The sequence below is a fragment of the Rattus norvegicus genome, chromosome 5 (assembly GCF_021556685.1).
Source record: "Rattus norvegicus strain SHRSP/BbbUtx chromosome 5, alternate assembly SHRSP_T2T, whole genome shotgun sequence".
In the NCBI taxonomy this organism is placed as follows: Eukaryota; Metazoa; Chordata; class Mammalia; order Rodentia; family Muridae; genus Rattus; species Rattus norvegicus.
In genome coordinates, this window is record NC_141538.1 from 116526285 (window position 1) to 116554279 (window position 27995).

Here is a 27995-nt window from a genome sequence, read left to right on the forward strand (position 1 = left end):
GGGCCTGGGATTAGAGATATTGATTCATATGCCAATTCTGCCTGCCACAGATGTCTTTCTATGACTCCACTATAATCTCATAAAGCCACAACAGTGCTTGCCTGCTTCATTTACTTACAGGTGTAATATTGATGCATACCTCAGGGATATCAATTTGTAAATATTTAATGCTCAATAGAAACAGAATAATTAGATCTTTCAATGGAAAATAGCTTCTAGAACATTCTTCTATAGGGCAGGGAATCCTCATTTCAGTTTATGCTGCAATTAGATAAAAGGGGAAATGTGATAAGCTTGCAAACTCAACCTGAAAATCAGAGATTTCTAGAATTCAGCCTAGAGTTAGACCTGGACTTCAACCCTGTTGACCTCGTGTCACTGCTTTCCTGTTCTTCTTATTCTTTAAAGCTAAATTTCTCCAACAACTTTGGGATACTTTTGGTCTTCATTTAGTCATTTTCTTCTCCTTTGCCTGTTGTAGTTTGAACACTACCACTTTCAACTCCATGAAAGATTTGATATTGATGTTTTTCAGTGACTCGTGCTTTGGTAAATGCACAAGACACTCACTTCTCACATTCTCTGCAGCGTGTGGCCTCAGGGATTCCTAGGCCTTCCCTTTGTCATGCCTGCTCCTTGCATTCCAAGATGGGCTTTTTTTTTAATTCCAGCAACATTAGTATTCATCACAGCTAGTTCTCTGGCGGTCTTTTACTGCTTTGCCATCCATTCCAGAGTAATCCTAACGATGCTCTTGACTTCATTTCTTGCTGTAGTTTGATGAATCTCATACATATTTATTGAATAAAATTAGTTTTCTTCTACCTTCCTATTGCTATCATCTTATCACACCAGATCTATTTTGTACAATGCTCTCATTCCTTAGGTCTTAGAATGAAAAGCACAGAACTCTGTTAAAATAAAGTTGTCTTTTCACAAAAGAGGAAAAATCCATAGGCTTCCTTGCTGTGACTTGGGACCTTTTGAAGACACCAAAACAGAACACCTCCCTTCATAGCTTAGCTTCAGCAAATCCTGTTTGAAATTCTAGGAACAAATATACATAAACAAGTATAAGATAAACAGATCCTTCTGATCTACCATAATCCTTTTAGTCCCCATCTCCCATAGAAATGTCTTGAGAGCTTATAAATTCAGTAAACAAACTGGATGTGCTCAAACATGTACCTGGCAACCATCTTTCTAAGCGTGCAGTCAGACATCCAGGTGTTTCACCTCCTAGACAGATTGCTTGCCATTGAGCGCAGTTTCAGCTCTTCTCTTTGGCTTGATTCCTATAGAAGCTAAACTTAAAATGTCACAGAATCAAGTCCTGGTGATAGCAAACCTTGTAGTAGATTATGTTGGCCTGATATATCAAGGTTGACACCTGAGCCAAGGTTAGATCTGTTGGGTATAACATATATTGTGAACACTTATGATAGATGAGAGAAAAAACAAAAGCCTGCTTTTGTTGAAATTATTCATATATATGAGTATAAGCATTCACATATAGTATAACAAATGCATATATATTGAAATTGATAAATTCTGAATAAAAAAATGTGGTAACTTTGGAAATGTAAAGCAAAGACTACTGGGACAACAGGAGATGCTGTCCTTGCAGTAGGACCTTAAAGGAAGGGACAGAACAAGCCAGGATACTTGAGAGGGCCCTTCCACATGGGAAGACCAGAAAGTCTCTAGGTCTTCTGCAGCAGCCAGCTGTGAAGGCCCTGCTACTGGATGCAAGTGGAATGGAGGCTCTCAGCTTTCCCTGAATTTTCTGGAATTTCATTTAGTGTAACTCAGGGGTTTTTTGTTTTTTGTTTCAGGGATTTTGTTTTGTTTTGTTTTGTTTTTTGATCACATTGGTTCCTTATGGAATGCCACTGAGAATCAATTTCTTCAAGTTCACTGTTATTCTGGTGTGACACGTCTAGATGCAGTTAAAAAATTCTTGGAAACACTAAAGTCATCCCCACTGCCCTCACACAAAGCTGCACTGAAGGAAGGCAGCAAGGGAGTCAGAAGCTGTGTTCAGCACAGGTAGCTAAGGCGATATGACCAACAACAGGGCTTTGAGATGATAGCCAAGGTGACTCTGAAATGATGACTGCTATGGGTCAGGGAGATGAGAATATGTATTTGGACCATATCAGCATTAGATGATAACTGGGGTAATAAAAGGAAAGCAGGGATGTAAATGAGTAAATAGAGTTAGAAGGTACCAAAGGTAGGTTAGGAGAAGAGCTTGTATATTTAACGGACTAGCAAAAAGGAGATTAAGCTGGAGAAGGATTAGAAAAATTAAAAATAATAGATTGTTCTGGGGACTTAAGGAAGAGAACAAATGACAAAGACGGGGTGAAGTGGTATAAAATGAGTGTCAGTACATTGTGAAGAGCAGATACCTGAGGAGAAGGGACTGGAGACTGATAGCATGGTCGCTCCTTTCCGTGATTTCCTTGTGGTGGCGGCAGTGGCGGTGGTGGTAGTGCTGGTGGTGCTGGTGTAGTTGGTGTTGTAGTTGCTGTTATTGCCACAACATGTATTCTTACTTTTGGCTTCTGAATATGGTCATCATAAACAAAATAAGACGGTACCAAAGGCATGACTGTGGAAGATCTTGTATATTTCAAGGACTAGCAGAAGAGATTGATCTGGAGAGGGGTTAGAAAAGTTGAAGCAATAGCGTGCTGGTGCTGGAAGGAAGAAAGCAAATGAGAAAGGAAGCCTGTGGACCTGGAACATGCATTGATTTGAGTGGTTAAGGGCAGTATCTGCATTTAAGATTCTAAGCAACTCGACCTGAAATAAAATCTGTAACCGCAAAGGAGATGAACTACTTGTTAATGACCTGTCATTTCCTAGGGCACAGACACTGCATGGAATCTTCCTAGCCTTGTGTAAGATAGAGACTACTGAATCGCATTGCAAAAGAGTAGCCTGGACTCAGCGAGTCCTAGTATTCCTGCTCACCAATGAATTTGCCTTCTGGCTGCTGAGACTATGTTGTGTCGTCCCCAGTGGGGCTCGCTCTGAGACAGGATATATGAGACTGGCATTCATGTTTGGAGGGAGGACAATCCAATTGGGATTATGGTTACTATGCTTGGAAGAGAGCAGACTGCCATTTGAGAAAGAATTGATAAAACATACAAAATGAAACAAAGTCAAAACCAAAAACAGTATCATGCAAGGTTAAAATTATGTGAATGATGATGTGCATTAGTTATTTTAATGTCTTCCAAGTGCACTTCATTTTGAATGATATACTCAGATAGCACACGTGGTAAGGTATAATTGGAAAAGCATGTAGGGGAAGGACTGCATTCAAAGGATAAGCACGCAGCTGCGAGGAGGTTAGGAGTCAGAGGGGTAAGCATATGCCCCATCCCCCAGGGATCACATTTGTGTATGAGTGGCCACATACATGGAGGCTAAATGAATCTCTCTGTTTGCAAAGACCCTCAGTAAATGGGACAATGACGAATCAATAGTCATTAGGCATAGAGATTCTATTGACCCAGATGTCTGAAGCCAAACTCCCACTCTGAGATTCCTTGAAAGGCAAATGAGAAGATTTATGGGCATTCACTTCTTTAAAGAAAAAATTAGACCCTAAGAGCACTGATGCCCTTCCTAAGGGGAGACTGATTAGAAATAGTGCAGACTCTTGACTTCTGATGAGAAAGGTTGTTCTTGAGGTTTCTATTATAAATATGGTTCCTGTTGAGTCAGACCAGGGAGAGCTAGGAGATAGAATGCCAGGATGTGATCATATGGGAATGTTCTGTCCTTCCCTTCTGTGGATGCCTCAGAGGGCCCTTTCCTAAAACTGAACTGAAATAACTGAAATAGATACTATATTCTATAATTGTGGGGATGGGGTCATGTGAACATTTCCCTATAGTAAAGGACTTTTCCTTCTGTAAAGGATCTTAGTGCTGCATCCTCCCTGGACCACAGTGAAAGCTTGGCGCATGCTCCAGGAATGGCAGGAGCCGCGCAAATCACAATTGGGCTTTTCCCCATTAATATTGTATTCCCCCTGCTAGAACTAAAGGCATGGACTGCAGATATCAGTAAGGGTTGCAGCAAAGCCCTCACTCTAGGTAGTACTCCCTTTGCTCTGCGGATGCTACAAACAGACGTTCATCAATTTGTACTCTCATGTGTGCAAACACCAAGTTGTTTTCTTTTTCTACACATTTTGCACATGAATTCCATATAATTTTTTACTCACTAAAAGAATTTCCCTGGACCTGGGTTTATAGACCAGTGGTTAAGCATTTGGCTGGCATTCTCAAAACTCTGGGTTTAATCCCCAGCACAAAAACAGTTCCAGTTTTTAAGTGTTTTTTGACATTTGCAAAAGCGGTCATTTACTAGGTGAAGCTTTTGAAACTAGAAGTCACTTCTTCTAAAGCACTTTAAAAATGCAAATCACAAATTTTGGCAGAAGTAATCTAGATGCTAATCTCCCGGGGGCATTCCCCATGCTTTATGTCTATGATGTTTTCTGGTCCGTCTTTGGGATCATTGGTTCAGAACTTTGGAAGGCGCATTTTCCAGAGATTCCCCAGCTACTGAAGCGTCATCTTTGTGTCATGCAGTAAGACTCAACCCAGTGAGGAAAGTATAATACTACGTTATAAACAGGAAAGAGGAGATCAGAGAGGCTCACCATGGCCACGGCAGACAACAGTAACAGAAACTAGCACTGTCTTTACTCCCACACTCATCGTCTTTCTGACCTGACTAACGTCAGTGACTAAGGGGGTCATCCCAATTCTCCATTTTACAAACTCAATCAACTGAAGTATAAATGGAAAAGCCTCCACAATAGCATTGCAAGGCGTGGTTCTGAATCACATGTCTAATTCTCGATCCTTGCTGTGTGCATGACTGGCATTCGTTGGATCCAGGAGAATGTATTTATCTCTATTTGTCATTTCATCATTTTTACAGTTAGGAAGACAGATTGCAATAAATCCCTTGCATGTGTGCCATATTGCACTACGGTTTACAGAATGCTGCATGTTTGCATACGTGGTCTCAGATCTTCCTAATAACCCTATGAGGTAACTTGGGCAAAGATGATGGGATGTTTCTACAGATGAGAAGAGGATAGTTCCAGAGCTTGGAATAACTGTCTCATGCTCACACACCTACCAGGAGTGAAGCCAGTGTCTGACCAGGTCTCCTGACTCCAAGCCTTTCCATGGGACATGCTGCCCTGGTGTGGCGAGGACAGTGTGTTCTGAGAGTATGGGCCTAATTCCATACAAAAGTAGCTGCTTTGCTGAAGATTTTGAAAGCCCTGTTCTCTTTCCTGGGTCTGATATGGAAGTGCAAATGGTTTCTTTCTGCAGAATAATTTGTTTTTCAACCCTAACCCCTTTTAAAATCAAAATCCACTTCTCTTCCAGATGCCAGAGTATATATGCATATTTGAACAGTCACCTGGATCTGATTAAGAAGGCACAGCCTGTGGGTTTCCTCACTGTTGATTTACATGTTTGGCCAGATTTCCATGGCAACCGGTCTCCCTTAGCAGATCTGACTCTGAAGGGCATGGTAAGTAAAAGCCAGTCCATGCACTGAGGTGAAGGCCAGCCAAGGGGTTACAAAGTTTGGAAAACACAAAGTGAGGAGAAAAGAAAAGAGGGAACAACTGAGGAAAGGTGGCCAAGAAGAGCTGGCTTTTCTCAGTTGCCTTGGTAAGGTCCAGTTACTGCTGCTCTCCTGAAAGACCTGCTAGCCAGTGTTGTTTCCAAGCCAACTCAGAGTGTCTTCAAATTAGTATTTCCTGTACTCAACTACTGCTGCGTCTTTTTGCCCTGGTGGGGCTGAAAGTCCTGCCTATGTCATCTTTACATTTACATTGATTCATAGTCATGTTTTCCATCTCTGTCTCCAGGGCACCCGCTACCTCAGTGGTAAATATTACCACCCATGGTCCCACTTCCTGAAGCTAAGTATTGGCTGGCCTGTGAGCCATAGCTGTTCTGAGCCCACAGCGAATTTCAGAGTTTCATATTTAACTTGAGCTAAAAATATAATTAATAACTAATATTGGGGGATCAAGTCAGCTCTATTATTTTTATTATTTACTATTAATAATTTTATTCATTTACATTTCAAATGATACCCCCTTCCCAGTTACCCCTCCACAAACTTCCTCATCGCATCCTCCCCCATCCCCCATCCCCCATCCCCTTTGCCTCTATGAGGGTGCTCCTCCACCCATTCACCCACTCCTGTCTCACCACTCTAGAATCCCCCTGCGCTGGGGCACCAAGCCTCTCTCCCCTCCCACGGAGATGGGATAAGGTTGTCCCCTGCTATATATCTGGAGCCATGGATCCCTCCGTGTATGTGTATACTCTTTGCTCTTAAGAATATTTAAGGCAACTTTCCGTACAAAGATTGTGAACCATGCTGGAGAGTGGAGGAGGAACTAGATAGGCAACCTCACACCTGAATGAGGTTATAGCACTTCCAAGCCAGGTAGGATCTGTAGCTGGGAGGAGGTCGGCTAGTGGGAACTTTGAGAGCCAGGCTTGGCGATGAACGAAACAAGTTAAATCTAGAGAAGAAGAGAACTTTGAATTCTAAGAGGCCAGATAAGAAACCATAAATGCCAAGCCCAGGAAGGGGAGTATAAGGAAAGTCAAAATGGGAAGTGAGAATTAGGCTGTGAGCAAACGCCACTAACATTCAGGAGGGATGTTAACGGTGAGCAGGCCTTCAGGAATTTAAGGTTGTGGTTAGGTTCATTAAGATTGTTTTAAATAGTTTTATGATGCCTCCATGAAGTTCAGAACATCATTTTTATTACATAGTTGACCACAAATCAACTCTTTGTAAAACAAAGTCATGGAAAAACAAGGAAACTGGACAGGTCAGAATGTGTTCTGGAACCTATGAAGCATGTGTATGAAATACACGGTGAGCTGGGCCTCTGAATTCAAACAAGGAGGCAGTAGAGAACTATCAAAAGTAGACACAGCTATACTTTCTGCTTTCTGATAATCGACACAGGCAAACTGTAGGATAGGAAGGAATTCAACTTATACAAGTAAAAAGAAAAGTTATGACAGTCTTAACAAGAGAGACAAATAGCAGAAGCCAAACCTAGTGAAAGATGCTCAAGATGTGGTTTTACCAGTTCCTAAGATGGCCCCTAAACAGAGCCAGGCCGAGTGGTAAAATGATCGTGGCTCTGAAGTGACAGACTGGAGAACTGCCCTGACTACCATTTGTCAGACTCAGCCTCAGCACTCAGCATGTCAGGCTGTCAGATACCCTGGTTGCTGGGGATTTATTCCGTCTGTTTCTTAAAATCAAGCCTGGCTTCCAAAGACCTAAGAATCCCCAGCATTAGGACATCCTAATCTGCTTGGTCAGATGCAGAGTATGCCCAGGAGCCAATGGAGTACCATTGCATTAGATGAGGAAGCTTATGCTCAGCACAGGGGTCTTCTAGGGAAACAGGGGCCTGGCTATGTTGGTTATGTCCATACATCCTGTCGGGCTTGCTTTGTATAGGAGTTTTCCCATCCTATAAACACACCTCCCCTTGTTTGATGTTTCTAAATAGCCCTCACCCTCTATAACTGTCCTTGGTTGGGCTTGGAGTATGGCAGGTATTGTTATATGAGGTTGCATAACAACAGTACAGGGATAAAGGGGGCCAGACAAGACGGAAGAAAAGCAATTCTAACAGCCCAACGTGCTCTCTCCAGGTCGCTTTTGAATAGCATCAGAAAAAACCTGCCTTCTGAAATCATTCTGAAATTGTGTTCGATTCTTCTGCCTGAATGTGCACTGTTTTTTGCTAACTCATGTTCTAGATAGAGTCCACATTACTACTGCATGCTTTATCCTTTTGCTGGTCCTAAATCTCAGGCATTCATCCCCGAAACATTTACTGTCCACACATCGCAATGAAATAAAAGACCAAAGGACTTAAGGACTTGAGTTGAAATGCACAGTATTTACATATTTTTTAAAAAGGTAGGTGTGACCATAAGCAAGGAGGCTGCAAATCCAGAACTATAGGATAGAGAAACAGAAAGATCAGTGGCACCTACTTTCTAATATCCTAGCCCCAGGCTCAGGGAGACTGCCTCAGAGAATAGGCAAGGGGTGACAGCAGGACACTTGAGGTTGATGCCTTTCTTTGGTATCTGTGTGCACCCACAAACACTGGTACACATTTACCATGCATACTTTCACAGAAATTTAATTAACTAGGGAGTGCCAAGCACTGCTATCAATACAAAAAGTGCAATAATTCTTATATTTGTGGAACGCTTTTAAAAAGGGTAGGGAGAAGCACTTGGTAACATGCGAAGAGCAACTGGCATTGTTAAGGCAACACAATTAGAATCACAAGCACAAGGAGTTTGTTCTTTGGGCTCCAGAATTTTTCCTCTGGGCACATATTAAGTACTGAGTATTTACTTAATGGTAATTCGTGGTACATGGACTTTTATTGCTCCAGGAAAAAATTGCAGATCAACAATTTACCTAGTAGCAAATTATCATGTGGTTTCTGGTTGTGAGTATATATATGATAAATATTTAATACTACTGCTAATGTCCAAATAAATTAAAATGTGCTGTGATTTTAGTGTACTTAGCAATGTTTCCGTTGTAATCGGTAGCAAGTGTCAGAGTAACCAGATAGGATCCCCAACCTCTGGACATTGCTGATGTTGAACAAGACAGAATGAACAGGCCACGAGCAGATGGGGTCAAGGTCTCTACCTGTCAGTATCTCTTTTCTTCCTTTGAAGAGCTGGGGTAGTTTTGTGGATTTGGAGGAAAGGTTAGTCTCACCTGTATGCCAGGCTGTGGTGATCTACCTCAGCCCTGTGAAGATATGCAAAGAAAAGTCTTTGTACTCCTGCTAACCTGGGTCTGTGTGAAAAAAGGAAGAGGCAAATCCACATATGCTGTTAATGAGGCCGAAAGTACATTCTGGGAAATTCAGACATAGAGTTCCCTTACAGGGGGAACTCACAGGAAAAATAATGTGGCATACTGGAAACAAGAAATGGCACTTTGAACATGCAGCAAAGGCCTCGTCAATGCTAGCTACTATCTTGATGTAAACAATATTATTTTGTTTTCATCTCTTTTGTTTTTTGTTTTTTGTTCTGTTTTTACTTTGTTTTTGTTTTTGCATATCCATGGACTAGAGCCAACACTTAGAGGAAGGATGAGGAAAGGGGCTGGTGATATGGCTCTCTGAGCAGGGCGGAAGTCAGCCTGATGACCTGAATTTAACTCCCTGGACTCACACAATGGAAGGAGAAAATTGAGTCCTTAACTTTGTCTCTGACCTCCATACCCATGCTAAATGTGTGTGTATGTGTGTGGGGAGGGGGGTGTATTTGTATATACATATATATCTATATATCTTATTCTCAAATATAAACACAATACACACACACACACACACACACACGCACACACACACACACAAACTGGGGTGTATCTGTAAATAGAAAGAAGCAAATCCATATACACAGTTAAGGAGGCTGAGAGTCCATTCTGGGAAATTCATACATATTCATCAAAAATATTGCATATATTTGTGTAAGTTAGGATAAATGGACAGCTAAATGAAAGAAAGGAAATGACCATGACCACAAGACAACTAAAACTGCAATAATGGAACTAAAACTTGCATCAAAACCAACAAAGGCTGAAAAAAATATCAAAGCTGCTGTTGACTTTGTGTGTCTGTGTGTGTGTGTGTGTCTGTGTTTTAAACTTACTGTATTAGAAAAGCACATTGTGAGTACCCTATATATTTATAGGTACCCAAGGGAGTCCTTAAGGTCAAACAGTTATCCCAGTCTTTCTTTGACAGTCGAGGAGGAACAGTGAGCTTCTCAAGGTTAGAGAGGCAAGAAAGACTGACATTTTAAGGGAAGTGTAAATCTTATTGGCTATTTGTTTGTTTGTTTGTTTTTGTTTTTGATTCATAAGATGACATATGCATAGTGCTGAATTTTGCTAAATACGCTGAGAACTACAAAAAGGGAGTCCACATTGGTGGATTAGGTTTGAGCATTCTCAGCCTAGTCCTTGCTATGCTGCCCTTGGCACCAACCTGTCAGTCATGCTCCATTTCTACTCTAACTATAGTCTTTGAGGGTCGCTCTGGGCCTGGCTTTTCTTTGTAAGAGTTGAGCCTTCCTTCTCAGCCTTACTGTCCGGGTTACAAGAATACTTGCAGTTCCTGGTTGTATGTTTCCCTTCTACTTCAGAGCTGATGTTCACAAGAGCAGGACAGGACCCAGACATCCCATCAAGCTCAGGAACATAGTTTTTTTTTTTGCCTCCTGGCATCACTTTTCTCTTTGCCATGGGGCCAGCTGTCGTCTTCCCTTTGATGACAAGCACAGCTGCAGAAGTGATGCTGGAGGCTAGGGGTGGGGAGGAGATAGATCTGCATCAAGTAGATACTTACCCTTTTCTCTGTTTCTCTTGGTAAGTAAAACGGATACGAGTTAGAGCTGTCTTCATCATTATCTAAAAGAGACAGATTCTTGGTGAATAGTAATCTGTGTGAGAACGTTTGTGATTCTATAGCTTCTTCTAAAATAAAAGAAAGGCTGCCTTATAGCTAAGCATGGTGAGCTGGTACCTATAATCCCAGAGCTAGGAAGGTGGAGTCAAGAGACTCAGGAATACAAGGACATCCTCAGGTTTTAGAGAGTCCACTGCCAGCTCCAAAGAAGAGAAGGAGGAGGGGAGAGGGGACGAAGAGGAGAAGAAAAGCAGTGCTTGCGTTAGAAGTAAAGAAATGGGTTGGACACATGCTTACCAGAGCAGATGTAGCTAAACATCACAAAGAATGGCTTCATCTTCTTTTTTATTTCTTCGTGTGTGGCTGTTTTTATCCTTATTGGACGTTTGAGTGGCTCTTCCTTGCTTTGAAGATACACAACGTGTGTATTTGTGTATTGTGAAGTCACTCTGGTGTTGGCATCTTAGCTTAAAAGGACATTAGCATGTGACACCGGCAGGTTCATTGTTGGAGGTCAGTCAGTTCAAAATGCAGCTGGAGTGGCCCAGGCATCTTTCCAAGGTCACTGTTTAATGAGAGATGCTTGCTAAACAGCAGGCACACTGTGGGTTGCAAGCAGTGACTGACTCTAGAGTGTCTGCTTAATGGCCCGTGTGTGGATTCCACATGTGACTGTTGAATCTTCACCAGCCAGTTGTGTATCTTCAAGTTAGTCCAGAACTGACCGGAACTAACAGACGCTGAGGTGAACATCCAGAAGACCAGCTGGAGGAGTTGCTAATCCTTTCGTGTGTCACAGGCCTGGGGGCTATCATGTAGACTCTTCTGCAGTGGTCCAGGGGAGAAACATCAAGAAGAGCTAAAGCCTAGGGACCAAAAATGGGATCCAGGTTGTCCTGAGACTGAAAGCAGGGCCAGAACACTTACACAGAACCACTCCATATGCAGGGGTCAGAACACTTGTACAGAGCCACTTTGGGAACTGGTGCATGTACACATCAAAATGGCTTCCGCTGAGCCTCCAAAGGTGAGAAGTGCCAGTGTGTCCCATCAGTTAAGCAGTGGTAGAAGAAGGTCACTGGGACAGTGTCAGCCCAGCATTTCCTTCTAATATGTGTGTTCACTACCGCATGACTTTAGCAGTGTATACCTATCCTCTCACAGTTCCACACCTCAGATGTCCAAGATGCCCCTTTCCCATGGTTTCCGTGCTCTAGTCTTCAGATGGCCAAAAGCTGAGACTCCTATTGGAAGGCTCTGGGAAAATACACTTTCCATCCCATCCAAATTCCAGCAGAGGTAGGACTGGGAACCTGGTTTCCCTTTGGGCATCCAGGATTCCCACTCAGTTTCTAGATGCCCTCCTGCACTCTTAGGCTCGTTGGTTACCTTCTGCCTATCCTCCAAAGCCAGTAAGGCCATCATATTTTGAGCTTTCCTCCTTTTCATTTCTGTCTCCTGCCCTCTGACCTCTGCCTTCCTCTTTTTTTGTCTCTTCGGGGTGCTCTTCTGCCTTTCTCTTCTGCTTTTCAGTGCCCATGTGATAAATCAGGATAATCACCCCATTTAAGGTCAGCTGGCTAGTGACAGATTGTTTCTGCCAGTTTCTTTACAGCTGAGTATAGATCAGTGTTTCCACAATCAGACGAGAGGAATCTTTCTAATTCTTTCTCCCATGCTGTGCTGGTACATATGTCTTCATTTCCTAAGTCTTGGTGGGTTTTAAGCAGTGTTAAGCGTCTGCCTGCCTGGACTCCCACAGTTACTGATCCTCCCAGGCTTCTGTCTGTCTCCATTCTCTAGTTCTTCTCTTCCCCCCAGAAGTCCTCTACAGAATTTTCTCTGATGTCCCCCACCAACTGCCTTCCTTACTGAGTGAGGAAACAGTGTTTGGAACCCCCATTGGATTCTTAAGGGCATCCAGTTCATTCCTGAGTGTTACTAGCCCTCACCAAGCTCCAGTCTTTGACAGTTTTCAGAGACCCTTAGAGAAATATTTCCTACAGCACCTCTGTAACTAACATAGACAATAATTTTTATTCCTTTAACAACTGGAAAGAAAAGTATAACTAAATTGCTATAATTATTAAATTGCTAGTCCTTATCTGAAACAGACTTTGAAATTTTACTTTTAGACTCTTTGAATGTATCTAATGTGATATTTTGTAGATAGTACCCAAGTTCAAAGTTGAACTTCATCCACATTTTATGAATACTTTATATACGTAGCACGAAGGTAATTTCATACAATATTCATAATAATTTTTTCATCAAACACGTTTGTGGTGGGAAGCCCCTTTTACACAAGAGCCAAAAGAAATAAAATGTGCATACCATCACAAATTTCCCATGGGCCTCACATTTGACTGTCTCACCTCAACTTTCAAAACAGGCAAATACATATTTATCAGCACACGCTCTCCATTTATGCTTCCTTTCAACTTCCTCTTATCATCGAAATCTGTCAGCTTTCAGCTGAACCATATAGCTCATTTGGCCTGTCCCAGCTTTTGAAACCAGTACAAATGTACACACACACACACACACACACACACACACACACACACACACACACATATACACACACACATACACACACATACACAAACATGCACACACATATACACAGTATCTCTGGCACTCCTAGGCATTCACCTTTCATAACAATTTGTTCTAAGTCTCCTTCACCCTCTTGAGTGGTCCACATAGCAGACATTTTATAGGTAGTACCATCTTGGACTGATTTTGCCAGTGCAGAACTGAGAGAATGAAATGGACTTACTTACTGGACAGCTGCTCCTCTGTTGTGTGCACATACATGTGAGGTGAGCTATCAAGGCCCAATCACAGTGTCTCTTTGCTTTAGGGAGAAATGTCTCTCACTCATTCTCATGCAGCTGTAGCCCTGGCGCTGGCATGAAGGAATGCAGGAGGCTGCTGTGGAGCTGTGCTCGCTGCTTCTCTGTTGATGTGCCAGACAGTGGCAATAAATGTCTAGGACTCCTTCCCAAGAAGGATGTTGTCTCTTTAAATGACCATGTTGTTTCCCCTTTCAGGAGAGCTATTTGCAGCTAACGTGTCCTCTTTTTGCTGCAGCTGCTGTCAGGTTAAAGTTTAGGCCATTGATTACCGTACTGGTAGTTTCTAGAGGTTCCCTCTCAAAAATGTCCCTTTTCTCTGGAAGCACAAGAAATTTACAGAAAGGGCCATGAGATCTTTTCGCTTAAACACTAATGGCTTTTGGAAACTCTTATGTGTATTTACTAATTATTAAAAAATTACATACAGTTATGTCATATTCTTGTACATCTTCATGTTTTTAGTAATTGAGAAATATATCAGATGAGCTATATTATCCACATTACCACATAAAAACTAAGTCACCTATTGACTATAGATAAGGAAATGCCCAGATACACAAAATGGACCCACACCCTACCTGCCATCACACATTTCCTGGATTTGGTCCTGTACACCCACCTGTGGTTCATCCATGCAGGTGACCATAGCCTGATCCACTTCCAGGTGCTGTCTGGAGAAGGCAACTTACCTCCCCAGGTCCAGAAGGGAGCCCTAAAGTACAGCACGGTCAGTTGCCCTGTTAGATAAAGACCAAAGGGTGAGCAAGTGTCCACATGTCTATCAGCGATGATCACGACCCAGGCCTCTGCATGCTGTGCTGTAAGGTGGCTTACCCTGTGTATTCACTGGAGCTGGCCAGTGGCAAGGTTGCATCTACTTTATTCTGCCACCAAGGGTAGCTTGTCTTCATTTACACAAGGACTTTTGTGAGTTTCTAGAAGCTGTTTATACCCCAGTCTCATAAGAAGCACTCCTAGGATCAGGAAGGACAAGAGTGGGGACTTAGGAATTACGAACATCAAGTAAGTTACTCAACATGTCTAATGATTTCCTTTTCCTTTGAAGCTATGAAGCAAATATCCTCTCATATCTGAGAATATTTAAGCATCCAAGCAGTAACTATTGTTATACAAGGATCAGACATCAGGAGAAAGAATGATATAGACAGAATCTTTATGCACTATGTAGAAGCATTATGTACTGTCACTAAAAATCCTCTGGCCAATGAGCTCAGGCAGGATTAGAAGACAGGACACTGGCAGAGAGAGAAGATTCCTGGAAATAGTGAGGCAGGAAAGATTTATCCAAAGGCTGATCCAAACAGAAGAATAAACCCTGAGGAGAGGTAACTTACTACTTGACAAGACATAGACTAGTTTAAACGGGATGATTGAGTTATGAGCTGGTGGAAAGGATCCAAAGCTATTGGCCTGGTATTTATTTTTATATAAGAAGTCTCAGACATTGTTTCAAGGAACAAAGCCCTCAGTTGCAGGATGGTGCTGGGGTGGGGGCTTTGAGCTGCCACCAGCTCAGGCATAGCTTCGTGCCTACTTCTTCACATTAGTAGTTTGGGTCTCAGAATTCCTTTCTGCACTGATCCATAACGTTTCAATCTTCTGTGTGTCAGTATCAAAGACGTAGTTTTTACCTGGTAACTCAGGTTTCAGCCAAGAATAAGGCAACAACGTCCATGCATGAAAGATTCAGAACAGTGGGAACATGGCATGATTCATGGGGAAAGTAAGAGTAGATACTGCAGGGGTTAGTGGGGGCCATATCTGTCCAGAAAGCCGTATCTGCACAGACTTCATTCTCTCTCTAGTGCCAAGGTAACATGGAAACATTGACCAGAGTATTTTATTTGGTGGAGTTCTGAGAGTGGAACTTTGTTTGTTTGTTTGTTTGTTTGTTTGTTTGTTTTTGAGACAGAGTCTCACTGTGTGGTCCCAGTTACACTGAATTCACTAGTTAGCTTAAACTGACCTTGAATTCTTAATTCTTATGCCTCAGTTTATCTTCCTGGTGCTAGACTTTAAAAGGGAATGATGCGATCAGGTGGAAAGAAGAAGAATCATGCTAGCTCCACTGTAGAGAACAGTTACGAATGGGCTCTCTCAATGAGCAGGAATCACAAGATTAAGGGACAGAAGAGCGTAGAAGACAAAAGCAGATGGAGTTTAAAAGGTTTGACAAACTAAGTAAAGGAGAAAGCAAGAAAAAAAAATGATGTCTATGCCCTGCAATAGAATACCCTGTCTGGAGAGCAACCAAATAAGGCTTGAAAGGTAGGCCAGGGGTGTTTGGCAGACCACTCACTCAGCCTTGTTGCTGACTACATATTCACACCTGCTGTATGTAGTTCAAGACTGTTCAGTCCATACCACCTATAGCACATAAATAAGTTTTCATACTGTGAAAATCTAACGTGAGGCCCAGTGAGGGCGTTCATCCAGGGAACACACTTGCCACCCAGTCTGACAAATAGAATTAGATCCTCAGGACCCTATATGGTCAAAGAAGAAAATCAGCTTCCAAAAGTTGTCCACGGACACATGTAAATCAGAAGCACGCATGCACATAGGTCAGTTTCTCTTTTTCTAAAGTGAAACTGATCTAAGGTAGATCAGTTTCTCCTTTGATGCCCACAAGCTTGAAGATGACATCAGCCTGTACTTTCTCTAAAGATCCCACAAGAACACTAACACAGAGATGTGAAAGGGGCTGTGAACAGACTGACTGTACCACACCCAGAGTCCATTCATCTTTGCAGTCTTAGGAAGACTGACCTGCTCATATGGTTCTGATTGATTTTAATGGGATTGCTTCGCAAACCATAGATTTTAAATTATCTCCAGTAGGTATAACATTTGTAGGAGACATATTATTTACCCTCAGTAACCCTTGGGTCCTGTTACATTAAGTTCTGACAGAAACTGAATTCACAGGCATCTTATAGAAAAATGCCATTTTCTATTTTGTAGAAGCCACAGAAGATACTTATTTATAACTCATTTAATCACATATAATTTCATGTTAAAACTATCAAATATAATCTTATGAGAGGCTTGTTTGTTTATGTGTTAGTTTGTTTATTTTTAATTTTGGTTGGTTTGGTTTGGTTCAATCCGAGGATAAAGAATATTTTTGGCATAGGGAAGGGATTTTTTTTCTCTCGAGTCTGAAGTTTAAAGAATTTAGTTCATTCCATGTTTAGCCCACAAAGCAAGGGATTTGCATATGAACTTGTTGCAGCCAGAAAGCAAGTCTGAGCATGCTCACAGTCCCCAGAAGCTGTTTATATGCATGTCAGCTGCTTTTGGTCCCTCATCCTTCTCCTTTCTTCCTCCCTGTAGGTCACTGGGCTGACGCTGTCTCGGGATCTTGATGATCTTGCCGTCCTCTACCTGGCCACTATTCAAGCCATTGCTGTAAGATGCTTTAGTGAAATTTCCAAAACAAAGCAAATCAGAATGAAACTTTGTGCTATTGATATGTTCTGAGCCACGAGGTTCCTGAGAGGCACCACAAGGATTTTGTGGCAGTTTCTTAATTAGAAGAGGGGTTGCCACAAGACTTGTTTGCTTGTCCAGACAGCAGTGGTGACAAGGGTTCTCACCTGCCTCCATGATAGACCACAGAAATGAAGGCCAATGGAAAGGGAAGCCTTTGAGCATCAATGCTTGTCACTTGTCTCATATCTTCTAAATTCAATAAAGCAGAGAGGCAGGTTCCCAGAACATGCGCAGTTGGAAAGCTGCTATTAAGAATGTTTGCTTTTATACATTACATACTATAGTTCTCTTTATAAAAGATTTCGTTATATGGTTCCCTTCAATTTTAAACCTTCCTAGAAACATTTTGGTTTGGGGTAGTTAGGGATTTACATAACAGCTCAGAATGACTAAGGCAAGAATCTGAAATTTGAGAGGTTCTTAAAGTGAAGTTCAACATGAAAACCAAACCCTAGGAGCTCATGCATTGCCTAAGAGGTCTTCTTGTGCAGCAGTGCTCCACAGATGGGCTGCCAGGGGTTTCTAATGCCCCACGATCACACATGTCACACATGAACCTCTGGTCTAGAAGCTGATCCACAAGAGTGGGTCATAGAGATCATCATCTTATAGTAGGCCTGTAACCCAAGAATAAAGCAGTGGTTTTGTGAATTTTAAAAAGAATTAAAAAAAAAACTTCAGAAAGGAAAAATAAATTTACTAAATTTGTATTATTCATCATTAAACCCATGGTTCATTATGATTTAGATTTATTTATATGTGTATGACTATGGCTATGTAGGACACATGTGATGAAACCAGGAAAAGGTGTTGGACTTAGGAGATGTAATGAAAGGTGGTGGGAGTTGCACAGTGTGGGTGCTGGGAATTGAATTCATGTCTTCTGTAAGATTAACATATGTTCAAAACCACTGAGCCATCATTCCAGCTTATTACTAATTGCTATAATTATTCTTTGTATCCATTCTTTGACTACTTTGTGGGTTCTTTTTTCTCCCACACTTCTCCACACCTCTTCTTCCTCCTTTGCAAACCTTAACACTAGAAAGGAGAGAAAAAGAGATAGATGGGAAAGGGGGTGGCTGTAATTAGGGGCATTGCATTCAGTAGGACAAAGTTTAATCTTTGCCATCAGGATATCTAATTATTTCTCCTCCTCCTCCTGCTCCTCCTCTTCCTCTTCCTCTTCTTCTTCCTCCTCCTTCTCCTCCTCCTCTGCCTCCTCTTCTCCCCTCCTTCCCCTTCTCCTTCTCCCCCTCCTCCTCTTCTTCTTTTTCCCCTTCTTCCCCTTCTCCTCTTCCTCTTCCTCCTCCTCCTCTTCTTCTTTTTCCCCTTCTTCCCCTTCTCTTCCTCTTCCTCCTCCTCCTCTTCTTCTTTTTCCCCTTCTTCCCCTCCTCCTCTTCCTCCTCCTCCTCTTCTTCTTTTTCCCCTTCTTCCCCTTCTCCTCTTCCTCCTCCTCCTCTTCTTCTTTTTCCCCTTCTTCCCCTTCTCCTCTTCCTCCTCCTCCTCCTCTTCCTCCTCCTCCTCTTCCTTCTCTTCCTCCTTCTGTTTTTGCACCTGAGTACTTAATGAACCTCAACCAACATTATTCAAGCAACCAAAAACCTACCACCTCTCGGGGCCCTAACATTTATACAAGTCTCTGAAGAGTTCCCAGAATTCCACATGTCACAAAGTTATACAAACTTTCTGCAGTTGGCATAAGCACTCCCTACTAGAGTACAAAGCAAATCATAGTCAGCTGCTATAGACAATCTGAAGCAGCCCCTGTCTCACACCTGAGATTAAAACTAAAACATATTCTTATATTCTGTGTTTTTAAAGAAACCAAAATTCTCATGATGATAAAAAAAGCTTCAGAAAGGAAAAAAATAAATTTGTATTTAAACACTGTTATTCATCATTAAACCCATGATAATGATGATGATGATTTTATTATTATTATTATTTGTACTGGTGGTGGCAGTACTGGTTATGCTAGGGATTGAACCAAGACTTTTACCCTGTGAAGCAAGCACCCTACCTCTGAGCCTATCTCTATCTTTAACCAAAAATTTTTGGTTTGCTTGTTAATGCTATGCAGATATATGACAGTCGCTATTTTTTAACAGCTGTTTTTATAGTATTATTCTCTTAAATGGATACATGCATATTTATCTATATCACCAACACAAATGCTCTGATAGTACTTATACTTACCCAGGTGTGACCTGTGTCTAGAGAACAGAGCTCCCCGGTCACTAGAGTACCATCCCTTCTGCAGAGCCACTGCAGAGGCATATGGAACCTGCCCACTCAGCCACACAGCTCCTGTAGACTACAGATCAGAGCGTTTCTCCCTTAAGCAACTTCCCTCTTGTCTAATACCTTGACCAGTTCAATGAAACCAACCAAACTGCTTTCTACATGGAAACTACAAGCAAACAAAGGAAGGAGGCAAACAAATAGCCAGACAGTTCTGACAGCTATCAACATGGAGAACATGAATAGAAGATGAAATCTTCCATTGAGATGAGGGCAGGCTGTTTGCCAGGGTCCTACAGCAAGTGCACACTAGTTGGAATGAGAACCTGTGTCCATCTCAGCCCCAGCCCCTGCTCTCTCTACTTTGTTGGTGTGATTTGCTTTGATCTTTTCATAAAAGCTACATGAGTGAAATAAGTTTTCAGGCATTCCCAAAGCAGCTTTTACTTAACACATATCAGAAAACGCCATTGATTTGGCCCGGAATCTTTTTCACAGGGTACTTCTCCTGGTAAGAACATTGCAGCAGGAAGCCCAGGAATGCAAAAGAAGATTAAAGTTAATAATGCATGCAGGAGAGGAGGGAGGAAGAGCCAGCTTTGTTTTCTCAAGTAACACAGTTGGGAAATCAATCTTATATTTAATGGACCATACGTACATTTAAAGCGATCCTATTTTTTCTGTCTATTGTCTTAATGACCTTTATAATTCCATGCAGGGAAGACATTTTAAGACAGATTTCCTGATAAAGCTTTATTATAGAGTCAATTAAATTTGGGAGGGGTTCCATCTGTTTGAAAAAGTATCTGAGTGTACTGATTTTCTAGGCAAAAATGTGCATTTTAATGAAGCATTTTGATAACAGATATTTTCCCATAATGTTCATCTTGGGAAAAAATGTTTCCTTCTTCTTGAATATTGCTTTAGCACCTATTCCTTATTGATAAGTTAAACAGTTTCCTCTCTATCGTAATATCCATGGTTGGCACTCTGTAGCCATGGAATGAAGTTAAAGAAAGAAACCTTAGCTCAGGACTATGTGAAAGCTCTCCATGCAGTAAACTCTCTTGCTTGGTTTCTTTGAAAGACCTGTCAGCCACTTGGTTAGTCCACAGCTTGTCTGTCTGTAGTTCTCCTTTCAGAATAAACCCTTAAAAAGTACTATTTGCATTTGAAGTCTCTTGATTTGCATTTGGTTCTCTGTCCCCTTGGAATTGCCTAATTTTAATTTAAATTTCTCCATGAAAACATTTTTTCCAGAAAGGTGAGCACAGAAGCACTTTCGCACAAAGCCCTTTGGTGGGCATTTCAAGAGGGTGTATCGTCTCACAGTAGAGTCTGGGACGCTAAAGGAAAAGCCCTGCAAAGAGCTGCCAGAGTGGGAAATGAGAGACAGGCTGTCACACACTGAAGGGAGTGCCTCTTGTTCATGTCCTTCCTTTCCTTTCCCAGTAATGGGCTTCCCAATGACCCCAGTCTTAGACCTGCTAATCACATGGTCCAAGTGGGTTAACGATGTTCAGTTTTCTAGTTTGTCTTAAAATTAGAGATGACATTGACATGTGCAGCAGAGCACCCATTGAACCTCCTAGCCCGAAGAGCTCTTTTGTAAGCACTTCCAAGTACCAGCAGTTGGGAGCTTCTAAGGGATACAGTACTGTGTCATGCCATGTCACAGGACATATGTTTTATTTCTTTTCATTGACCATTTTCAGCAATCCACATGCAACTGAATGAATATTAAATCATTTATCCCATTAGTAAATGAGAATGGAATCTTCAGTTGGATAGAAGAAATAGGTGAACTGCCCATCAGATGAGGTAGGGCTTCTTAATGTCAATGAAAGCTCATGCCTTCAGCTATTTAGATTTCAATCTTTAGAATAGATCAAAGTAACCTACAACCAGTGGTCCTCTAATAATCCATGATGGAGTTATGAACATCTATTAACCTTCTGATGTTATGCATAAGTTCTGTTTTCTGTGTGACTGTTTTTCCTGGAGTTCATGATGTCCCCAAAACTAAAGGAAGAACATCTAGAGAGAGTGAACAATACTCACTAGGAAAGGCATCACGTTGTATGCTACATGTTTCATCTTGCAAACACAATGTAGCCATAGATATTGTTGAAGGCCCACATTTTACTAAATTCATGTTTCACCATTCCTGGGCAGCTTCGACAAATTCTTAAGACGTCTTTATTGTAACTGCTGAGCCTTTTGTTCCAGCCCAAGTGCCTCAATATTTATTATAAACCAATGCAGCTGTCATATCCTTTGGCCCTAAATTACCCTCTTGCTCCTCCTTTCTTTGGAGGCACTCCCATGGCCAGGGAAGATGTCCCTGTAGGCACCCTTATCTCGGGGGCACTTCACTTACCTAGACCTGACCCCTCAGGGCCTGACACTAGGTCAGTTCGCTGTGGGGGTCCCAAACCTTGTTTCTCACCTGGGCCAATGACCTCATTCCTCTTGCCCTCAGTATACATCAAATACCAACTTCCCAATAACACTTTCACTTTTACTAAAAACTATAATATAAGCTCATTTCTCTTCTCCATCCCTGTCTCTCCATGGCTGATTCACCATTCATTAAGATGCTTGGGTCGTCAGGATCTGTAACCCATTATGTTCCCTGACCTCCTTCCCCATCTACCCAGCAATTCATTCCCATCCTCATACCTACAGCATTGCCGTCTCCCAAAACTAAATATTCAAAGACCTCCCTGTCCACTAAAAATATTCTCCTCATTTTTCTTCAGAGTCATTTCTTAACATCACCCCATGACTGCCTTTTTAATGCCATGTCATAGTTTATCTCTTTTTTAAAAAAATTAATCCTCAAATAAATTAGGAATTTTGAGCGCCTAGGTTTTGAACATCCCCCCGAAAATTATGGTCACAGCTGCTTAAATAGTCAAACCCAAACTACAAATTATGCATTAAGATTCACTTGATAGCCTTAAGATAGGATCCTCTCCTCAAGCCATAGAAGAGTTACTGAGTAAATAGTAGACTCAACAAGGTGGGAATGGGGATAGCGCATCTCCAGAAGATATTACAGGTATTACAGCAGAAGGCTTGAATACAGCAGAAGGTTGGCCCAGAGCCAACCATAGTGTGTGCCTCTAGATCATGCCAGCTCACTAAGGACTGGCTGGGAATGGAAGCTTGTCCAGAGGCCTCATGATTAGAACACATTTAAAGGCAGTTTTAGTTCTCTTCCTCTTTTGCTAGCCAAAGGTTTTGCATTTTTTCTTAGTTTTGTTGCTGGAGGTTGTTATTTTTGGTTTTTCTCTCTCTTCTCTCCCTGTCCCCCTCCCTTACTCCCCCATCCCCGCCTCAGTGTGTGTGTGTGTGTGTGTGTGTGTGTGTGTGTGTGTTTGTGTGTGTGTGTGTTTCACATCTCACATACACACATATGTGTGTAAGAACAATTAATAAAATAGGAAACTATTAATTTGAAAGATAGGGAGGGGTATATCAGAAGGTTTGAAGGGGAAATTGGTATAATTTTATTATAATCCCATACAGAATTAAAATGATATAAAAAGTAAACACATGAGCTGTGATAGCAGCCCAACTGTTTTACTCCATGTCACATTAATCCTGAGAGAAGCAAAAGGTGACTACAGAGGTTTGGGGTCATTCAGGGCCAGGGTACAATTCTGTGTGTGAACCAGCTATGTGATCATGGCTTGAGTGTGTGGTCACAGACATACCCCTCTGAGCCTCAAATCTCTAGGGGGGTAATGCAGAGAGTGCTGGATGCCAAGCCAAGCACATGCCAAACACACGTGTTCTTGCTGGCTCGCCTTCACTGCCACCCTAATGTTTTCTTCTGCTTTCTCCTTAAGTTCGGGACTCGCTTCATCATTGAGACCATGGAAGCAGCAGGACATTCTCTTAGTACCCTCTTCTTATGTGGAGGCCTAAGCAAGAATCCCCTTTTTGTGCAAATGCATGCTGACATTACTGGTAAGCCTCAGGGCAGGGGCAGGGCTGGTGGAGAAACTTGGGGTGTCAGCAGAGGTGAAGGGTAAAGGCAGGCTGAGGATAAGGCGCCATTGTGGGTGACTCAAGTTATCAAGGTAACAATAAAATCTATGTCTTCATGATGGAAAAAGGCACTCTCAGATATGTGCAGTTACTAAGCAAGACACCAAAGTTGGCAAGGACAGATCTAAATTCAAGGAGCATTTACCCATCTTTTTTGAGTACTTCTGAACCAAGCGTTGGGAGGAATATTGAAGATAAACAAATGAATAAAACATGACCAGGGCTCTGTGAAGCTCAAGGACTCCCCAAAAGGCAAAAAGCAGACAGACAAAATAAATACATCATGAGAAGAGAGCTCTGAGGGGGAAAAACATAATAGGACCTTGCTCAGGTTTGGACTGTGTAGCCCAGGACAATTGATCAGGCTATCAAAAAAGGAACACAGATCCTAGATGCTGTGGACAAGGTCTAAAATGGGCCTGTAATCCCAAAGGGACCCAGATGCAGAGATTCCTTCCCTTTATGATAAGGAGTTCTTATCATAAAGTCATGCACTGAGCATCTTGTGATGGGGATAGAGGGGTTAGGGACAGTGGCGGACTGGCATTTGGGAAGAGCTGACAGCTCCAGGAAAGGCTCTCTGGGAGGACACCTTGCAGAGGTACAAACCCTGACCTAGAGCCCTGTCTCTGTGGGCCAATACTCTCACCATTCTTCTATCTTCTCTCCAAGTCTCTCCTGGTGACTGGTACTCCCTCTAGTACCCATTGCTGGGTACTTAGATACCAGGTACCAAGACAAGAGGAGGACAGTGGGGTCCGTGGAAGCTGCTCTTGCCTGCCATGAGCCCACCTTACCCTGGGCTCCATTCCTTATGAACCCACCCACTATGTTCCTTCCACATGAGATCATTCCTGTTCCAGGCCATGCAGATATGGGGCTTTTATCTGGGTGACAGGTTCAGTTGATCCCTGTATATAAGGTACTAAATATGGAACAAAATACATACCTATTACTTACTACTATACTACTATAGATAGACTGGGGCGTAAGTTGGGGAATCGCTTGAAAAAGCGTGTAGTGATAAGGATAGGTCTAGGATATAGGGAAACCTGTGCTCTGCTCCCCTTAGCCAAGTGGCTAGGATGTTGATAGGAATCATACTGCAATCATTTAATTCTCCCCAACTGCCCAAATTAGAAAGTAGGCAGCAATGTAGTCAAGCAAACAAGCAAGAAAAAGGGAGCCACATTCAATGGGCTTCCATAAATCAGGATTGTGCTGTTGAGCCAGGTTCCTTTCCTTTGATGATGCCTGCCCTGTTCCAAGGTTTACTAAACCTGCAGAAGTGGACTGGGAAGAGTGGAGTAGACAGAAATGAAAGCCACATCAGCTGGGTGGCTCAGATAAGACACAGGCCTGAAGTCTGCTCTATGGGCTCCCACTTTTCAGCCTTCAGTTACCCAAAGCCCATCCCACCTGGATGAACGCAGGTTAGTGCCAGCTTCAGTGCAGGAAATGCAGAAAAGAGGACCCTTGAGCATGGTGGCCAGATGTGACCTGGACACAGCCTGTGCACTACGGCGAAAATGGGCCGTCCTCTAGTCATGTGTCCCTGCGCGTCAGAAACCAGGGAATGCCACTTTGCCACAAGCTCTGCATTGGGATCTGTTGTTCTTTGGGTGCTGAATGGAAGGCTGTTAGTGGCTATTTGGGTTCAGACTGAAATTGGACCCTTTGTCTCTAACTACTGGCCGGTTACAGTTGGGAACAAAGAGACCTTTTCTTTGCCTGAAATTCCTCTGCTCATGACTGACAAAGGATAGCACAGTGCATCTGCCTTCAAATGCTTTGACTTCTGCTAAACTCATTAATGCATCCGATAAAATAGCTGACATTCCAGGCAAAGCCTCCCTCTTCCTGCCTTCACCCAGGCTCAGAGAAAGGAATGCACTTGAGTCTGTTCTGTGAAAGAAGCCTGGGGAAAGGTGAGGAGGCCCTTGGTACCTTTAAGCACTGCAATTGCTCTGCACTCCCTCCCTGTCCAGAGCAATTTAGAACAAAGCACAGCATAGTAGGAAATTCTCAGACATCTGAATGAAAAATTGCAGAGCAGAGTAGTGGGAAGAGTAGCAGGCCAGCTGTCTGCAGTAGGGGAAGTCACTAGTGAGAGCCTGGGGTCCATCTTCTGAAAAAACAACGTTGTTGTCATGTAGCTCCTGTAGACGGTTCTGAGGGATGCTTAGGAGTTTGAGTTCTAGGTCCTTGCTTAGCTTGCAGCAAGTGATGCTAGCCTGTTGCTTCACTTCTTCCCTGCAGGCAGCCCGATGCCCCAGAGAAGAAGGCATGGCAGAGAAAAAGACAATTTAAAAACAGTATGAGCAATTTTGGCAAGGTTAGGAAAAGCCGGCTCCATTAATGCAGGGAATATGGGCTATACCACCTTGGGAAATGACATGGGCACTAGAGGCACTTCCTGTACCTTGGCCATGGACTTAACTGTGATTTCCAAAAACAGTTTGCATGCATGTACCAAGGAACTGTAATCTTCTTACAGACTTGGGACTAAATGTTGAGTCTTATAAATTATACTTTTTTAGGGCTGGCAATTTCTCTAGGGTTTTCTTCTTCCTGTATCACCATTCTGACCTTTAGTCCCCCCCCCCCAACACACACACACACACACACACACACACACACACACACACACACACTCACTCACTCACAAGCACCCCTGGGTTCACAGGCTGTCAAGTACTTGGCTTGAGAATACAAAGAACAAGATGTCTCCAAGAAGTCCATTACCAATCAGCAAAATTCCCATTGTCTTTGGACCAATGTGCAAAAGAGCAGAACAAACCCAGGGGTCAGAGGTGACAAGGCCAGGCAGGGAAGGGAAGCTTACTTAAACTTGGCCAACTTGAATAAATGGTTTGTTTACAGAGGTAAGGGAAACCTAGACAACCAGGGAGGCACCCCACCCCCTACCCCCGCCCCAATAGCTGCTAACTTATTTCCATTCCCTAAGCTTAGGGATGGGGAGCTGGAGGCACTGTGCCTAAGATAGGAGCTTAGTTCAGCTACAGCCAGAGGGTCCTTCGAAAATGAGAAAACAGAGGTATGGAGAGGTTAAATCACCTGTCTAATATTGCACAGCTGTGTCAGCAAGGAAGCCAGGATTCCAACTCTGGCAGGCCAATCTGAGGCTGAGAGCTAATGAGGAGCTCCCAGGGGTTTGCCTGATCTCTACTGTTCAAGAAAACAGCTTGGGTCCCACTCAGAAATTGTGACGTTGTGGATCTGTGGCAAAAAAGGCTGGAGATTGGAAGGCTATCTCCTAAAAATAGTTCTAGGCCAATAGAGGGCCTGGGTGCTAACAGGTCATACAGGCGTGTAGTATGATTTCTGACCAGGCCACCAGTACCCTTCTGTGTGGCCTGGTATCTGTCTTTACCCTCAGGGTGTCCTTTTCCTTCCCCATAGCTCTGCTCGACAGCTCCCATGAAATCCACAAAGAGCCCTTCCTCTTGGCCATGTTGAGTCTAACAGTAAGGGCCAGCATGGCTTCACACAGAATGCAAACATGAGTTCTGTCTGAGTGAGTGCTGTGTCACCAGCCTATCTATTAGGTTTCTGTTTCCTGGCTGTCTGTAAGGGGTATGATGGGAACTTACCTGACCTGGAGAAGCTAGGTAAGTTAGCAAGTGAGCATCCCTAGAAGAGGAAGAAAGGAACTGCAGCTTTTATCTAAAGGAAGCATTTCTGTCATAGAACTTTCCAAATAGGATCCCTACTAATCTTCAAATTTTTATTTCTGTCTGTGTCAGCCACTGGCCCTGAGATTACCAGGGCTGGGAGAGAGAAAGAGATGGTGAAGGACTCCAGAGGAAAGAAATCAGGGAGTGAGCCAGGCCTGAGCCTCTCTCAGATCTGTCACTCTCCCTGGTGGCTTAGTAGCACATCTAGAGGAGAGGCAGGGCTTCTTATAATTCTTCAAGTCCTCTAAGATGTCTGTAGGATTCTGTTTCCTAGTGGCCTGAGCTGACCTGAGCTGGAGGAGGTAGGTAAGTTACCAAGTGAGCTTCTTCCCTAGAGAGACAAGAGGAGGGCTGCAGCCTTTGTCTAAAAGAAGCCTTTCTGCCATCCACCTTTCCCCTGGGGCACTTCCCATCATCTGTTGATTAGAAAATCAAGAGTCATCCTGTGAAAGTAGATGGAATTTTATCCCCATCTTTCAGATAAGGAAACTGAGGTCGGGAGAGGTAGAGATCCCTAACTTAGTATCACATTGTTAAGTGAGTGAAGAAGCAGAAGTGTAAATCATCTTAAGAATCCAGAACAGCATGTGAAATCCTCGTGAACCTTCAACCTTGGGACTTGTCATGTAGATGGCTTTACACCTGGCAGATCCCTAGTTACCTTCACATGACATTCCAGTCACATGACTACTTCAGTCTCATGTCTACTGTGTAAGCCACTGGCCAAGAGACCCATTCTTTCACCATTTACTTGATGGCCTGGGCCCTGCTCTAAGTGTCAGAGACATGGTGGGAGACAGAGTGGAGGCCATAGCCTCATACATTGTCAGTTTTGCAAGGCAAGGCACAAGGCTAAGCAAGTAAAACACATGGTAAAGACATGAGGGAGGTTCAGGAGAAAGGAAGGGCCGATGAAGTTGTCTCACCATTTTAAAGCAGTGACACAGGAAAGCTCAGGTTGCATTCGTGCTGTGGAGAAGAGGCACTTGCATGGACATCTGGAAGGACCCTGAACCTGGCTCAAGAAATCCCAAGGAGAGTAGGTTCATGTGGTCTAGAAAA

General features: G+C 42.8%; 1 protein-coding gene and 1 long non-coding RNA gene across 26 annotated transcripts in view; one reads left to right on the forward strand and one right to left on the reverse strand.

Moving 5' to 3' along the window:
• The window catches only part of Fggy (FGGY carbohydrate kinase domain containing), a 395164-nt gene that overhangs the window by 292742 nt on the left and 74427 nt on the right, over nt 1–27995 (forward strand). For all 25 annotated transcript variants that reach the window (XM_087548101.1, XM_087548107.1, XM_087548106.1 and 22 more), the window contains 3 exons: nt 5436–5583; nt 16774–16848; nt 23034–23154. In XM_087548101.1, the coding sequence (XP_087404227.1) occupies nt 5436–5583; nt 16774–16848; nt 23034–23154 (344 nt within the window). The remainder of the gene's footprint in view (nt 1–5435; nt 5584–16773; nt 16849–23033; nt 23155–27995) is intronic.
• On the reverse strand, nt 151–27987 carry LOC103692418 (uncharacterized). The gene is made up of 8 exons (XR_015620356.1): nt 27860–27987; nt 14251–14390; nt 14036–14153; nt 13338–13732; nt 10853–11421; nt 10496–10557; nt 2415–2663; nt 151–1047 (listed from the first exon to the last, which is right to left on the reverse strand). It is a non-coding gene; the product is annotated as an uncharacterized LOC103692418 (long non-coding RNA).